The sequence below is a fragment of the Esox lucius genome, chromosome 2 (genome assembly GCF_011004845.1).
Source record: "Esox lucius isolate fEsoLuc1 chromosome 2, fEsoLuc1.pri, whole genome shotgun sequence".
Taxonomy (NCBI): domain Eukaryota; kingdom Metazoa; phylum Chordata; class Actinopteri; order Esociformes; family Esocidae; genus Esox; species Esox lucius.
Genome location: NC_047570.1, coordinates 16809235 through 16826123, shown reverse-complemented (window position 1 = coordinate 16826123; position 16889 = coordinate 16809235). Strand labels below are relative to the sequence as shown.

The 16889-nt window shown below is 44.1% G+C and overlaps 1 protein-coding gene across 1 annotated transcript; it reads left to right on the top strand.

Annotated features, from left to right (window-relative positions):
- The first annotated feature begins 1906 nt into the window (after positions 1 to 1906).
- On the top strand, positions 1907 to 16577 carry crispld2 (cysteine-rich secretory protein LCCL domain containing 2). Its single transcript, XM_010880698.3, has 13 exons — positions 1907 to 2146; positions 4041 to 4422; positions 6756 to 6874; positions 7476 to 7608; positions 9376 to 9491; positions 9856 to 10133; positions 10253 to 10380; positions 10472 to 10602; positions 10749 to 10792; positions 10884 to 10956; positions 11209 to 11284; positions 13078 to 13208; positions 14821 to 16577. Exons 2-13 carry the CDS (start codon positions 4147 to 4149, stop codon positions 14870 to 14872), a joined length of 1557 nt encoding a protein of 518 aa, XP_010879000.1. The 5' UTR covers positions 1907 to 2146; positions 4041 to 4146; the 3' UTR covers positions 14873 to 16577.
- The last annotated feature ends 312 nt before the right edge of the window (positions 16578 to 16889 follow it).

Here is a 16889-nt window from a genome sequence, read left to right as displayed (position 1 = left end):
ATTCTGAAGAAGTTCTGTTGAAATACATTTTAAGAACATGCATTTCTTATCAAATTCATATAACAGTATTTTTTAGCTATAGGAGTTATGGGTTGAAAAAACGAGAACTATTTAGGTCACTGTACAGATGGCTTTCTATCTGCTAGTGACATGAATACAGAAATAAATAGGAAGAGAAGACAGTGACAATTTGATACACCATATTCACAGCAGCACATCTATTGGCTTCTTCTTGTTACCGTGCCAACCTTAATCCATGTCTGGCAGGTCCACCTCTCTTGTGCCGTCTACTGGGCCAAGAGTAATAAATCTGTTATGGGGTGTTTCTTCTATGTATCATATTTGTCAGTGTGTCTTTCCTCGTGTGCCGCAGCTGAGTTAAATGAAGGCCAGCTGACATTGTCATCTCACTGTTTCATAAAGACTTGTTTCTGGTAACTGTAGTAGAGTACTGAAACACAACCTACTTTGATGTTTTGAAACATTACATTGGCACATTGTGTTGTTACTTCACTTAATCTAGTTTTCCAAAGGACTGGGAGCATGCCCAGAAAAGTTTGAAATCATTCTCCACAAATAATTTTCCACAAACTATAAACGTTCCACAGACTATAATCAGCAATCAATACTTAGGCATAATCCATTTGCATTTCTGAGCCATTTGATTATATTGGAAAATAATCTGATTGAAGAAGCATGTTCGATGTTTCAGATTACAAAGGTTATCAGAAGTCTATACAGGCTTATTGAAAACACAACTTTTATTTATTCAAAGGCTGAAATCAAGACAAATAATATCACAAGTGCATAAGTGCACATCCCTCAAACGAATACTTTGTGGAATATCTTTTTACTTGGATTACATCTGTAAAACGGTTTAGATAGCTCTGTCAACCTAATACACCTGGATTTTTCAAATGTATCCCACTGTTGGTAAACACTTCTGTTAATACAATGGGATTTAGTTTCAAACACTGTTGAAACACTATCTCAGCTGGGATGAATTATGTTTCATGGTTTCATTGCACAATCATGGTGTTTTGAGTCTTTCTGTTTTTCTGAACAAATTATATGATGCCACATCAGTGGTTCCATGTGGCTGTGCGTTTAGATCGTGACAGAGTCCTTCCCTGACTAGTCCCGTGCCGTTCTGCCTATATGTCCAAAAGTCTGGGTCTATATAGGCCTCTGTGCTACTGTATAGCCTACTGTATATCTAGTGGAGCGTGATATGGGATTTGGAGCTGTCATTCATTGCATCAATTTTAGCGGAGACAATGTATCTGGCAGTGTGTCAGTTCAGGTCAGACTGTGGTGTGCCAGTGATTTTTAACAACCACTTTTCGTTCTGTTTTAGAGTCGAACTGCACCATCACTCTCTGCTGTACAGAAAGAACACAAGCATAATATTGTATGTAACAGGCAGCGGACGTATATTGCTCAATGGATGTACCTAGAATTGACTGACACCAGAGCAAAGCCTACAACAATGCCAACGTGAATCAACCAACTTCCATATCTGATCCATCATAACCATAAATTATTTTATAATGCAGGTTTATTTATACCGCAACGTATGTAATTTGACGATTATCACAGTAGAGCAACTTCTAATTATTACTATTTATCTAGGCCTATCTCTGACTTAATTTTTTTTTTGTAAAAACGAATCATGTTTAATTGCAGGAATTACAATATTCTATTATCTCTACATCAGGCTTCTGACAATGTTTTTCGTCGCTCTTCATATCCTGCCAAAACGTTTACATTTCAAAAGTGTTGGTCAGGTTGTGATTAACTGTACAAAACGTTAAGTGCGCATTTCCGATTACTCTGGTTCGTTGTGAATTGCATGCTTTGCGTTTTCTTTTCGACAGCACTCGTCAGAGTGCAGGATGCTTGCCAAGATCGTCTGGAGGAGGGATGTATGAAAGATGAGTTGAAGTTTTTTCCTTCCTCACCGCTTTAGCGTGGTCTCCTTCTCTATATAAGGTACTGAGCCGCTCTGAAATCTCAAGTCACTAAGTTTCTCTTTACCCTCTAGGACCGATTTAGAAGAGGGAAAATACACCAACGGTGCAGTAGACAGATTGAAACCTTGAAACTCGCGCATTTTGGATAATTGCCGGATAAGACATTTATTTAGGTAAGCATGTTTTCTTACATCTAATTAGATGTAATTTTCACTGTCTTTGCACCATGTAAGGCCTGATGTTGGAACGTTGGCCCAAGTTGAATGTACAGATTTTTCTATTTTCAATATGTTTCAACACTCGGTAGGCTAATGGCTGCGGAGACAGTGGTGATGCTTGTGGGATTATTTAAGGGTGATTTTGTTTATTTGAGTTCACTGCAAAGGGGCATGGGTTGATAGTTTGTCACAATGTGACAAAGATAGACATTTCGAAATTGTGCAGTCATTACAAGTGCATTGTTCAAACCACCCTAACTGTCCAGATTTCTGCTTCTGTGCCATAATGTCATTAGGTATTTATGCCTAAAGAGCAATTTAATGAAAACGATGCTGACAGTAGCTTAAATACAACAAAAGAGCTTTTGTTTTGTTGAAACTATGTGACAATCCTGGGTATGGGGGCAGCAGTGGACTGAGTCCTCACACACTTGTATGTGGGCAAGGTGGGTTATGTTTGTGGGTGTGTGTCTGTCTGTTCCTGGCTTCTCTGTCTGCCACTCTGGTATAACATTCTTGAGAATAATAAGAAAGACCCAATAATGAATGATGGTGGAGGTTTGGTGTGAGAGAGCAGGTAGGGGCCCAGGGAGAAGGACGGAGGTGGGACTTGGTGGGATAGTTGGGCTGTCTCAGCCAGGCCGGCTGGCTCCTATCACTGGCTGGGGCTGCTTGGCACCGTGACAATGTGTTGACACAGACCGGCCGTCAGACCTCAAGCCTTCTTTCCAAGCTAAGAGGAGTCAGAGGAGTTATTGACGGATGCAGGGAGCAGGGCTATGACTGCTCTCTCTTTCCTTTGCTCCCCCCCCCTCTGTGCCCCTCTGTGCCCCTCTGTGCCATGCCTTCTTATGACAGCTGATTTAGCAGCCCTGCTGTTTTTCTTCTTCTGGCCTCTGGGGTGGTAGCTTGGCTGGGAGCACTGTAAGCCTTGTGTTGGAGAAGGATGGGGGACAGCTGCACCCTCCAATTCAGCCTGCTGTATTCTGTTTCAATTAAGACCTCTGTCTCTCTCTAATCATCAATCTCTCTCATTAACGAATAACTCCTACTACCTCCCTGTCGCCTTTCCTGTTTCGGATGGTAACTTTGTTGGTTAGCCAAAAGAGGATTAGAGAGGGATCAGAGAGAGGTCCCAGGAGAGGTCCCAGGAGAGGTCTGGGAGAGGTCTGAGAGCCCATGAGCGTGAAATTGACTGATTTCTTCAGTCCAGATTGTTGAATATAAAATATCTTCAGACATGTTTACAGACACAGCATAGTTCAGAAGATGTCTGTGTTAGACTGTGTTAACAAAAACACAGTGTCTTTTACTGTGCAACAAACCACAGGTTTTAGTCTTTTCTTGAGCAGTATATTTATGATTTCCATTGGCCATTGTGAAGTGTCTCACATGAGGTCCTCAGATTAATTACAGCAATAAAATAAAGGGATAAAGTATTGTCTTACATCTGAAAGCCCCAGTATGTGAAAGAGTGTATCCGATAATATGGTATAATACCGCTAATTTAATTGCAGAAGTCTGTTGTGAAATATCTTTGACTGTACACAACTCCTTCTCATTGTACAATGTAGTGAGAACTTTTTCCATTTTTAGTGGATATAAACCTAAAATATTTGTTTTTCCTCTGTACATTTTTTACTGGTAGTTGCCTCTGTTCCCTCTTTTATGAGGTAGAGTGAGAGATTGAGGTAAAAGCAATCGACAGAGATGTTTACTGTCCAGTGTTTGCTCCTAAGACCTGTTGAGCATGTGCTTATGGGGTTAGCTTATTCATCTGTCTTGCTATGTGCTTTCGTCTGTAGCCTGCTGCGTTAGCTGGTCGGCTGACAGTGTTTCCTCCCCACAGCGTTGTGTCTGCAGAGCCCAAGACCAGAGTTTACACAAGGCAGCTCACTGTAGTGTGCCTTCAGCCATACAGACAGACTCCCAGAGACCCATCTCACAGACTGGAGATGACTGCTGCTATGCCCAACTGGCTCTCGGCCCTCACCTTTGCCTTCAGCCTGCTGGTTCTCTCTGTCAAGGACGGAGCGGCCCTTTTCCTGCCCCACTCCAAAGAGTTGCAGGAGTTACTGAGCCGGTACCAGGATGACCTGAACAGCACCGACAACACAGCAGGCAGTAGGACCCGACGAGCCATCCAGTGGACAGACCGAGAGGAGATTCTCCAACTTCACAACAAACTGAGGGGAGGAGTCTACCCCACTTCATCTAACATGGAGTACATGGTAAGACCTGCATCTTTCCTAAACTACAGCTACTGTAGGGATATCTATTGCTATCACAACCCTGACACATACACAATCAATACATTATTGTTATCACCACCCTGACACATTCACCATCAATTCACTACTGATATCACCACCCTGACACATACACCATCAGTACACTACTGATATCACCACCCTGACACATACACTATCAATACATTATTGTTATCACCACCCTGACACATGCACCATTAATACACTACTGATATCACCACCCTGACACATACACCATCAATACAATACTGATATCATCACCCTGACACATACACTATCAATACGTTACTGATATTGCCACCCTGACACATACACTATACATTACAGCTATCACCACCCTGACTACATACACTATCTATACACTACTGATATCATCACCCTGACACATACACTATCTATACACTACTGATATCGCCACCCTTACACATACAACATCTATACTTAATATTAAACTATGTGTACTACATTTGGTGTTAATTAATACATGGTTAAAGTGATGGGTGGGAGGAAGTCATACCTGCTTACACTCACTGAAAACTGATGGAAAACAGATGGACAGGGAGTTGAAGGTAAACCTCATCATCAGGCTCTGCTGCTCCAGCGATACATACCACATAATAGTGTTCATGAGTCAGCTATATAATGTGGGTTAGTGTTTATATGCCACTGTTTGATGCTCCACTTTTAAGGGAAGGGTGTTTTACTACAGCCTGGAAACAATGTGTTAATGATACGTAGCTGCTGGCAGGTTTGGAGACATGGCGGTTTACTGGGATCATAATCCCACTGACCTGCTGAGTGGCAGACACTGTTGAGGTGTACTGGGATGGAGAAGTACAGGATAACCCAAGAGAGGACAGAGAGAAATGGCATGCCACGTTAATAAGGGACAGCTAGAGTGGTCAGGGGACTGGAGAAGAGAGAGGGAGTTCTGAGAAGGCTTTGTGTGCACATAGCACTGCCTTTTATTGAGAGGGACAGTGTTTATGGAATGTGGTGAAAGAGAGTTTGCTGAGGAGGTTCCTGTAGTTTGAATGGAAAGAATCAGTGAGCTGTGGTTAATGTAGTTTGGATGGACTGAGTCTAGGGATTGTGATTCATATACTATAGTTTGGATGGACAGACTCCGTGGATAGTGATTCATGAAGATTGGATGGACAGACTCATGGGCTTGTGGTTCTCTTTTGTACAGACAGTGTCATGGGATTGTGATTCATATAGTACACGTGTTGTACAGACAGTGTGATGGCTTGTCTGTGTGATTGGGAGGTGGTTCGAAGAGAGAGGAAGGGGCTGCCAGGCCTCAACCAACCAGCCTGGGTCTGAGGACAGAGCTGAGGGTATAGCATATATGACATTGTTGTGTGTGTTTAAATAATATATTTCGCATTTGCATTATTTCACATGAAAATAATTGCTTAGGGGTACCATCAATACTATATATCCACTTGACTATATACTGTATATCCATTTGACTATAATATATATCCATTTGATTATATACTATAAATCCATTTGACTATATACTATATAAATCCATTTGACTATATACTATATATATCCATTTGACTATATACTATATATATCCATTTGACTATATACTATAAATCCATTTGACTATATACTATATATATCCATTTGACTATATACTATATATCCATTTGTCTATATACTATATATATCCATTTGACTATATACTATATATATCCATTTGAATATAAACTATATATCCATATGACTATATGCTATATATCCATTTGACTATAAAAATATATCCATTTGACTATAAACTATATATCTTTTTGACTATAAACTATATATAATTTTTTTGCATGAATGGAATTGCAAATGATTCATTTAAAGGAGTTATGGTGACCACCAAGGTCCTGGAAATGTACTGAGAGTGAGGCCCCACACTGTACCCATCCTCTTCCCCTCCTCCCCTCATCCCCTAGTGGTGAGAATGGGTATGGAGATGAAGTGTCATCCCCCCTCTTTTCCACAGGTAGAGAGAAAAACTCACTCAGGAAATATGGCTAATTCGGCTGTGATTGCTTAACATTTGTATTGGAACAGGGCCAGGTGCTGCTCCATTCAGATGTCCTAGGCTAAAGTTAATATTTTACTGATAAATCCAGCTCCGTTTCAGCTCTCTGCGAAGGAGGATTTTGAGAAGTGGCTGAAAACGTAGATTGAGGTTGCCATGAGAACTGTGGAGCTCTGTGGCTGCTGAGGTTCCAAAATGTGAGTTCTAGTTCCAACGGCTTTATAACAGTTCTGTTTTGTGTTTCCAGGTATGGGATGATGAGCTGGAGAGGTCCGCCACTCACTGGGCAGAGCAATGCCAATGGAAACATGGACCCGACGACCTGCTCATGTCCATTGGACAGAACCTGGCTGTTCACTGGGGCAGGTAAGGCAGTAAGACTGCTAAGACTGCTATCTGTCCCTGTTGTGAGTTAGTGTTTGTGATGTGTGTGTGTGTGTATACTCAGTTCGTTCAGAGTGTTGCAGGCAGGCTCACAGTGGGCCTCTTTGTGTAGAACAGCAAAAGCCTCCCTCAGCAGGTGCTATTCCAGGAATCTGTGTTCTCACAGCCCCCCCCCCCCCCTTCTCTGTCTCTTCTGATGCCAGCACCGACCAGGGCTGTTTATTCTCCCTTCTTTCATTCGCCCCCATTTTTGTGGAATCAGCTCTTTTCCATACCATAAAAAGAGATGTTTACAATGAAGGACCTTAATTGGTTTGTTAGGCATTTGAGCGGTGTTTTGTTTTAGTCAATTCTTTTTTTCTCAGCGTGGCTTGAGTTGGCCAGTGTCAGAGGCAAACAAACTATGAGAGTATGTGTGTGTCTGCTAGATCAGAACTAATGGCTGGGGCCTGGTGCAGTGCAACACAAGCCCGGCGAAAGCACCTGGAAGCCCACTCAGAAGTTCCCCGTGGCCCTGTCGGCAGGAGGTCTTCCTGTGTGTGTTCTCTGAGGCTGACGCCTGTCATCCCCTATGTGTCTGCAGGCACCGTTCCCCAGCCTATCATGTCCAGGCCTGGTATGATGAGGTGAAGGACTACACCTACCCCTACCAACACGAGTGCAACCCCTGGTGTCCCGACCGTTGCTCTGGGCCCATGTGCACCCATTACACCCAGGTGAGTCATGGCCAGAGGACACGGCTGGATTGGGAGCACACAAACCACGAGGGTGGGGCTTCCAATTCAGAAGATAAATACTTCTCCCAACAGGTCCTTCACAGCAAACCACGCTTGGATCCAATTTCGGCTTAAATTGTATTTTTACAGGTTTCCTTTTGAGCTCATATAAACGATCCATGTGTGAGCCTGTGCAGTTTTCAAGGTCATATATATCATCCCTACCCTCAGTGTAGAACACATGTGACCTCAGCCTGATCCTGCTGAAGGTATTCAGGTATAAAAACAACATTTGGCCTGCAGTCTCTTCAGTTGGTTAAACATGGGGAAATGTCTTAAATAGGATGCCTTCTGGTACAGGGACATTGACAGGGGACGTTGTATGGGACCTCAAGACCATTAAACCCTCTCAGCTGTGGAAAGACACAGGGGGGATCAGAGGGACAAGAGGGGGATAAAGGCTGGCTTCCTTTCCCCGTAGAGTTTACTTTGTAGCTGGGATTGGTTTGTACAGAACAGCCTGAGCCTCCCTCCTGTCTCTGCATACTTTACATGGTCGACCAGGTCACTACGATCTGGAAGCACTTTTACAGAAACAACAGTCATCTCTGTGTTTAACCTGGATTCCTTTGAAGGTGCAGGAATGCGTGTAACAGTGCCAAGTTTGACCACCCTCTCCTTGTTGCTGCCTTTCATTACCAAGGAACACTAGCATAGTGTAATGTTCTTGGGATCCTGTCCCTGTGCCATAACACCGCTAAGCTAGGTAGCTAGGTTCCATCTCCATTTCTGCATCTCGGTGTCGGTGTGTGAGTGAGATTTTCCTCCGGCTTCAGTTCTAATTATCTGAACTCTGTATGCTGTAGTGGTCTAGCAGTACTGTGTCTCTGCTGAGTCATTGTCTTTAAGTCAATACTGTGGCCTCTCCCTGGCCCAAGAACAGGAAACACATTCCTGAAAGAGGGAGAAAGAAAGAGTGAGAGTCGGGGGGTGGGGGTGTTCAGGGTTATGGGGGGGAGCAAGTGGTTGTGGAGTTATGGAACAAGTTCTGTAGTAAAACTGCCAGTGTCACAAATTCACTGGAGCTGCCTCCTCTAACTTTATAGTTACCAACCTCTCCATAGTGACAGAGGAAGCGGCCGGTTTAGAGTTGTCTTTATTTGCTCCGAGCCACTGCCGTTTATTTCTTTTATTTACATGACTAAAGTAGATCATGAGAATGATCACAGAATGTCCAGGAAACAAACAGTAGTCACACTAGACATCCATCTCCTTCCTCGGACTGGGACCGAATGAAAGAGAAGATTATTGGAAGGGCCTCTGTGGACCCATCAATCTCCCTCCAGCACCCCAGTAGCATGGGCCACTTCCAGTGGCAGGAATGAGGGATCTATGAGCGCTGAGAAGGTTTGACACAGAGAGAGGTCCTGGTCTACAGTAATAATGTGTCTGTGGTGCTGTTTCTCTGCTTCTTTCAATGGGCTGCGCTACTCCAAATAGTTTAAGCTAGGATACCTATGTGGAATCTGAGCATTAACAATTACAATATCTATGTACGCACCTATCTATAATTCTGTGGAGGTGGGAGTTGGTACCAATCGAGATGGATGTGTGATAAAGGAGTGGATGTGTGGTAAATGGACGGATGTGTGGTAAATTAGTGAATGTGTGATAAATGGATGGATGTGTGGGAAAGGTTTGGGACGTTACAAATGCAAATGTTCTCGTCTAATAGCAGTGTTAATGGGAGTGTTGAATTGTTTGTAGCTGGTATGGGCCACCACAAATCGCGTGGGGTGTGCAGTTCACACGTGTGCCAGGATGAACGTGTGGGAGGAGATCTGGGAGAATGCTGTCTACCTTGTCTGTAACTACTCTCCCAAGTAAGACCAAATCACCACTGTCTTCCTTACCACCACATGTTGTGCAACTTAGATTTTCTGTTTCAAATGTATGTCATGGCAAATTGAGACCAAGACAGATTTCCAGCAGCAGTTAAAAAAGGAAATAGATAAAAGCAGGGGAAAGAAAAACAGTTTCTGAACAGACTGTCCTGTTCCAGAAAGGCGCAATGATTTCATTGCCAAGGGACTAGTTTTCATTAGTTAGTTGGACTCAGTTTTTTTTTAAGTGTGTGATAATGTGCAAAGAGCACGTGAATAATTGCATGGTAGTGTGCATAGTGATGGCTGAATGCTGATTAGTTTCCAGGCAGTCCTGATCACTGTGCTCCCTCGTCCTCCCCAGGGGAAACTGGATCGGAGAGGCCCCGTACCAACATGGCCGCCCCTGTTCCCAGTGCCCTCCCAGCTATGGAGGAGGTTGCAGGGACAACCTCTGCTTCAAGGACACGCAGCGTTCAGAAACTGAGGACATGAACGAGGTGGAGAAGGCGCAGGTTCCGATAGCACCCCGCACCACCACCGCCAAGCCTGTCCCTAAATTCAGACCCAAACCTGCTTCACCCAAGAAGCCAGCTGGTCCCAAACCCTCCACTCCTAAAGCTCCAAGCAGCACTTTCCTGGGTGAGTGTGAATAGTGGGCAATATGGTTGACGGCTTTCAGAAATTACTGTTTCAGTGGTTGGGAAAGTATTTCACATTGACCAGTACTTTCTCGTTGACTGTTGATTTATTTTGAACAGTTCAAAACATCAAGTGTGAGACCAAAATGCGGGATAAATGCAAGGGAGCGACCTGCAACCGATTCAACTGCCCTGCTAATTGCCAGAACAAGAAGGGGAAAGTGTGGGGGACACTCTTCTACGATGTGGTGGGTCTCAAGTGAAGAGACAACATTTCACAATATACATTTTGTTTGCCTGAATGTTGTTTTTCTGAGAAGAGATGTTCTATTATTTCAGCAATCAAGTATCTGTCGTGCTGCTATCCATTATGGTGTTCTTGATAACAGTGGTGGTGTGGTGGACACTACAAGGAAAGACAAGTTTCCATTCTTCGTCAGGGCCTTCAAGAATGGCATTGATTCATTCAGGTACATATTGAGCCATTTAAGTAGATATTGCCTGCTAGTCTCCATTAGATTTTATTTCGCCTGCTATGCTTATTCGCGCTTAGCAAAATGTGTGTTTAACTGAAATGCAGTGGTTTTACTAAGGCCTGATTTTGATCTCTTGACAGTAAATACAAAGCTGGCAATGCATTTGTGGTGACCAAAGTGGAACGTGAGTGGATTCATGTTTTTTGACTGTAAGTGTAGAATGCAACCCTTGTTTTTAAGCTTGTTCATGATCATGTTTCTTCTCTGTTCCACAGGACAGTCAGTGGACTGCTATGCCACTGTGGCTGAGATCTGCCCCTTTCAGAAGCCGTCCTCTAATTGCCCAAGGTGCCTGTGCCCCCCTCCTCCACACACGTAATGTCTCACATGCACAACAAGCAGTGATGACTTCTGAATAAAGTGCTTTGCTTTTGGACCTGCTCTGCGCCAAATGTTTTAAAACGTACAAAGCCACTGGAAATCCTAAACGAGTCTATGAGAAGGATGTCTCCGTTTTGTCTATATTCAACAGAACATTACATAAATTACATTTACTGTAGCTAAATTATCTCATTAATATTGTTTTCTCAATGCCCTCAGAGTACACTGTCCGGCCAACTGCCAGAACGAGCCGTCCTACTGGTCACCTGTGATTGGGAACGTTGTCTACACAGATGTAAGTACTGTCCCTGGTCACTGGCTGTACTGGACTGACCTCACCGTGGGTGTCCTGTCCACCCGACCACGCTGAATGGCAGACAGGTCACAGGGATAGAGGTCAGCCAGTGTGTCCCCACTTGGCCTGCCAGACAGATACGCCTCAGTATGTCAGCTTCCCAGAGAGCTGGATCTGACTGGAACCCTGCCCTGACTTATGAGTGCGGTCTGGCCCTGTCGAGCACTTAAGAGGCCGTGCCATTTTTGTGGCCTGAGAAGACCACAAACAGTAGTGTGAACAGAGTAGGAATGGGAGCACTGGTGGTGCAGGTCTGGTAACGGTCGCCAGCGATGTCTGTCCCGGGGCTGGGTTCAACCACACAGCTGGGGCTGTCAGGAGAAAGCCTTAGGACCAGTCTCTGAGGAGGAGGTTGGTGTTACATCGTCCGAGTCACTGTTAGATCCCCTCGATCTCTTCGTACCGTATGCTGCTTTCGGAGACACGGCATCAGACCTTATGATGTGTCACAGTGATACAGTATTCCATGGGCCCCGTGGAATCCTTTTGGGCTTGATTGGTCAATTTACATGGTTTTATGACTTCTTGATGTTGATTGGTCCAGTTACATGATTTTATGAGTTCTTGCCTCGAATGAACTTGGTGAGTTGTTTTTTTCCCAGAATGATTTCACTTAGATGTAGTCCAGCTGGACACATGAGTTTCCCAGAGAACTCCAGCATGGCCAAATGACTGTAGTGTTTAAGGGCAGTGCCTGATATCAACAGTGACACGCTAATAGCACCAACAAGTAGCCAAACCCAGTAGAAGGAGAGATACAGGTCTATACTATAATGATAAATGTCTTAAAACATATAGTACAACCAACATAGGATTACATAAAAGAGGCCAACACTCTGGTCTGAAGTTTCAGGTTGTTCACTATATGAGGTGTGATAGTTAAAAGACAGTTCTCAAACAAAACATTTCAAGATGTCCCTTTTCCTTCTTCCCTCACCCAATGAAACCCTCTCTCACAGTAAGGCAGTAATGTTACATTCTCCAGAGCCTTTCTTCAGGCTGGCACCGTATCTCCTCCAAAACCATAAAAGTTGAGAAGTCATCGGGACAGGGAAAGCATTAAAGCCATAAATCAAACATTCCCAAACTTTAACTATCACAGAAACTAAATTTAGGGCCTGAAGCAAGCTAATAATAACACATGATATGTTAATACAGAACTTTACATTCTATCCTTAGCATTTGTCCTCAGACACCAGACTTGTTCAGTCGCAGCACCAGTGTTATTGGTACTATACAGAGGGAATGTGGCCTGCATTGGGGTAAACCAGTGAGATGAATGAGCCTTCCATGTTGGTGATAAGGACCCAGGCTCTGACACATGCTGGAGCCAGACTCAGAGGCTCAGACTGGGGGACAGGGGTCACCGTGCCCTGGCTTAGGACAAACGTGTTATGAGCTTATTAGGATTTTAGGTTGTGTATCTGTATAAGCACTGTGACAACCGGCCTTGTAAAAAAGGCTTCATGAAGTTCATGTAATTGATTGACTGGGCATAGTTCTTAGTTATTTGTAATCCAGTTTGTGGCAGCTGTTTACATACATATAATGGTGTGCCTGGCTTAGGCTGTACACACATTGAATGCCCTGGAGACTGATACATTCATTGTATTTGGTGTGGCTATATCCTAATAAACAAGCAATAACGAAAATACATCTGCAATGAAATAATAAGTAATGATTGCTATATCTAAGAAGTACAATTAACCCTCTGTTTTTGCACCCATCCTCAGAGCTCCAGTATCTGTCGTGCAGCCATTCATGCTGGGGTCATTAAAGCGACTGGGGGCTATGTGGATGTCCTGCCCCTAGATAGGAAAAATCGCTATGTGGGTGTTCTGAAGAATGGCATCCAGTCAGAGAGGTGAGTGCCCGGGCTACCCTCCTCTTCTTCTGTAGAATACCCTGGCAGGTCCTCTCCTGTCCCCCACGCCTTCTGACAGGCAGTAGCCAGGCCCATTGGTCCAGTGGTCAGGCACGGAAGCCATCGGCGCCAAGTTCATGTTTGGCACTCAAGGGTGCAAGAGTAATGGTGTGGTTTGGTGTGCGGACGGCCCACACACGGACTCTTTGCTTACTTTACCCCGGCATTCAATGGAGTGTGCAAAGTGCTGCATGGCCAAAATCAGCTGAGCTGGAGTACAGTGAAATCTAATAGCGAAATGCCCCCTCCCTGGAAACCTCACCTTAGCCTTAGTGTGAGTAAGGACATGAGCTGTCAATCACAGGGCATGGAAACTGCTATTACAACCACAAATATCAGTGTTCAGCCCCTGTTGTGACAGACACCACGACCGTCAATGTTCAGCCCCTGTTGTGACAGACACCATGACCGTCAATGTTCAGCCCCTGCTGTGACAGACACCACGACCGTCAGTGTTCAGCCCCTGCTGTGACAGACACCATGACCGTCAGTGTTCAGCCCCTGCTGTGACAGACACCATGACCGTCAGTGTTCAGCCCCTGCTGTGACAGACACCATGACCATCAGTGTTCAGCCCCTGCTGTGACAGACACCACGACCGTCAGTGTTCAGCCCCTGCTGTGACAGACACCATGACCGTCAGTGTTCAGCCCCTGCTGTGACAGACACCATGACCGTCAGTGTTCAGCCCCTGCTGTGACAGACACCATGACCGTCAGTGTTCAGCCCCTGCTGTCACAGACACCACAAATATCAATGTTCAGCCCCTGCTGTGACAGACACCATGACCGTCAGTGTTCAGCCCCTGCTGTGACAGACACCATGACCGTCAGTGTTCAGCCCCTGCTGTCACAGACACCATGACCGTCAGTGTTCAGCCCCTGCTGTGACAGACACCATGACCGTCAGTGTTCAGCCCCTGCTGTGACAGACACCGCGATGACCCAAGTGTTAAGAAGTCAGTGGTACATGTAGTTGGCTGAATGGACTGGCGTTTTTAAGGAGGAAATAATCACAGGCTATTCCGTTACCCGAGTATGGAAAGCTGTTGGCAGCTGACTCAGTGGTTCCCAATGTAGGTAATTGCAGCCAGTCTGATGCCAGTGGGACTGGCCTCACCCTGACTTTACTGATCATGGCAGGCCTTCAAGGCCTCTCCACTAATGAATTAATAACAAAGCCATCAGGCCCTGTACAGTCATCAATAGTGGTCAGTTACTATAGCAGTGTGGCTGACAATCAGGCAATGTTTGAGTTATGTGTGTAGTTAAGTTCAGTGTGATTACTCTACTATAATATGACGTGAGCAAAAGGCTTCAACTTTTCAACTCACCCACTGCCGATATGTAAGACTGGCTTAAATTGTCAGTCACACGCAAACACATTTTCCCAAAATATTATTGATTGACTTGACACGAACATAGTTTCTATAATATTTATGTTGACTGTAGGTTGACATCTTTGTATCATTAATGACTTTAAAGGACTTTGGTTAACCCTTTGAGTTCATTTGTGATCTGTCAGTCTAATCAACTTTCATCTCTCTCTTTAGTAAGAGCAATACAGAGGGCGGTTCGTTCCGTGTCTTCGCTGTGAGGGAGTGAGTCTCCATCCCAGGGCCTCCCACTCATTGGTTCTGGGACAAACAGGGTCCAGCCATGTTCTGTCGAAGGGCAGGAAGTGCCCTCAGGTTCAATGCCATGGCAACTTCTACCATCATGTCCCCCACCCTGGGAGGAAGACGAATTTCCTACTGGACCAACAGACACTTCTCCCTCAGCTCTCTGCTAGGTCCGTGGCTAACATTACAAAGGATTCTGTCTTTTTCTGTTCTGCTTACCTTTGTAAATCCACATGTGGCTATGTTTGTAAGATACACAACCGTTAACAAAATGATGTATAATATCAGAGACGAATAAAACAGCTGGTGCTGGGTTTTAATGTCTTGAAATGTATTTAGATTTCCAATCAGTCATATATTGGTTAATTTTTTATGTTCTTAATACAATTTAAATATTTGTCTCCATATGCAGGAATGTATATTGATCACACTGTATTTGATCATTTTGTACAGATTTGATCCTTTCTTAAATGGGTATGTAGACAGTTTTTTTAAAATCTGTTTATAATGTATTTTATAGCTTGTCTCTACTTTCTAGTCCATTTATTCTTTTATCCTGGTCTTTTACATTTCTAGAAGTTAGGCCATGGTGCTTGAGTTAGGAGATGGTCTGTGTTTGGCATGCTGGACGAGCTCACACTGGACAGGCAGTGTATGGGCTGTGTAGGAGTGGAAAGGGAATGGGGGAGGAGAGGAGGGCATACCTCCAAGGAAAAGAAACCTTTCCTGCATACAGCTGGTATGGCTTCCAGTGTCAATAATGTGCAGACGATCTGGTAACAATGTTCTGTCCACGGTGAGCTCAGGAAGGCAGTGGGTGCGTGTGTGGGCAGGGCCTCCAAAATGGTGGCAGTTCTATCTCCGTCCAAGGACATTCACAGATGAATGATGTTCTTGTTTGATAAATGATTCTCTATTTATTATAACCCTTCCTGTCTATTGAAGCCATTTGTTTTGATAGAGTAAGATAAATACTTGGTAAGTTTAATTTGTCCCCACCTAAGACGGTTGAATGTGTGAAAATATCGTTTGTAGGATGTGCGTAGAAGGAGGGTCATATACAGTCCAGCATTTGAATGGTGTGCCAAATGTTCCCATCAGCAGGCTTAGCTTTAGTTAGGGTTGAAGCACTTGGGAATGATTTCTAAAATACACAGGGCATGGATCTGTTTAAACCACTCATACCTAGGGATGTAATAAAGACTTACCTATCCAGGGGGAAGGCATGCAGAAACACAGGCAGGCTAGAGCTAGTACATATCCTCTTAACTGCCTGTTGTGAGAGGAGAGTAAAAACATGTCCATGGATGCTGGGACTTTTGGATCTCCTAACGGACATTGGTTGTTTGCTATCTTCCCCTAGGCTAGACTGGACCGCAGCACAGCCTTTGTTTTAGTTTTCATTTGTCTCCTTATTTTCAGGCTACCTCAGTCTTGTCTCTGCCCTAGGTTTATAGTACATGGGAGATGTTAAGGTACATGTTAATGGTTTGTACAGCTTTGGAAATGGTGTGTAAATAGTTTTTGGTTTGTCTTTTCTGTATTGCTCTCTATGTTGTGAAGGTATCTAGATTTTTGTTACGTTATTTTCGTTTGTTTGTGTGTTTTTTTATAGGCAATGAATGGTTTTGTATTTTTTGCACAATTTAAAATTGATTAAAGTTTGATAAAATTATGCTTTCTGGCTTTTTTGAGGCTTTTGTACATTTTGTTCAGCATTTTAGAATAGGTATGTGTTTCTCAACAATTTGAGTAACTGGATGCAATGCTACAGTACAGTAGAACATTTGGAGCCAGGTCACATGACCAGAAGTCATGTGATGAGACAGGCATGTTGAGGTCCACAGCAAGCATGAATGAAATGGAGACCCATGCCACCCAGGCTGGGCCCATTGTCTTTGGAACCACTTCACTGACCACAGACACGATCTGAACTGGCCTTGATCTGTCTCTGCTGGGTATAGACATGAAGGAATGGGGTGGAACAGATTTCCGCTCAG

What these genes read in the sequence shown, in the direction of transcription:
- crispld2 (XM_010880698.3), top strand. Translation starts at nt 4,147, where the DNA reads ATGACTGCTGCTATGCCCAACTGGCTCTCGGCCCTCACCTTTGCCTTC. An exon ending in TGTGCACCCATTACACCCAG is followed by an intron (nt 7,609 to 9,375) that starts GTGAGTCATGGC and finishes AATTGTTTGTAG; the next exon opens with CTGGTATGGGCCACCACAAA. An exon ending in GGACACTCTTCTACGATGTG is followed by an intron (nt 10,381 to 10,471) that starts GTGGGTCTCAAG and finishes CTATTATTTCAG; the next exon opens with CAATCAAGTATCTGTCGTGC.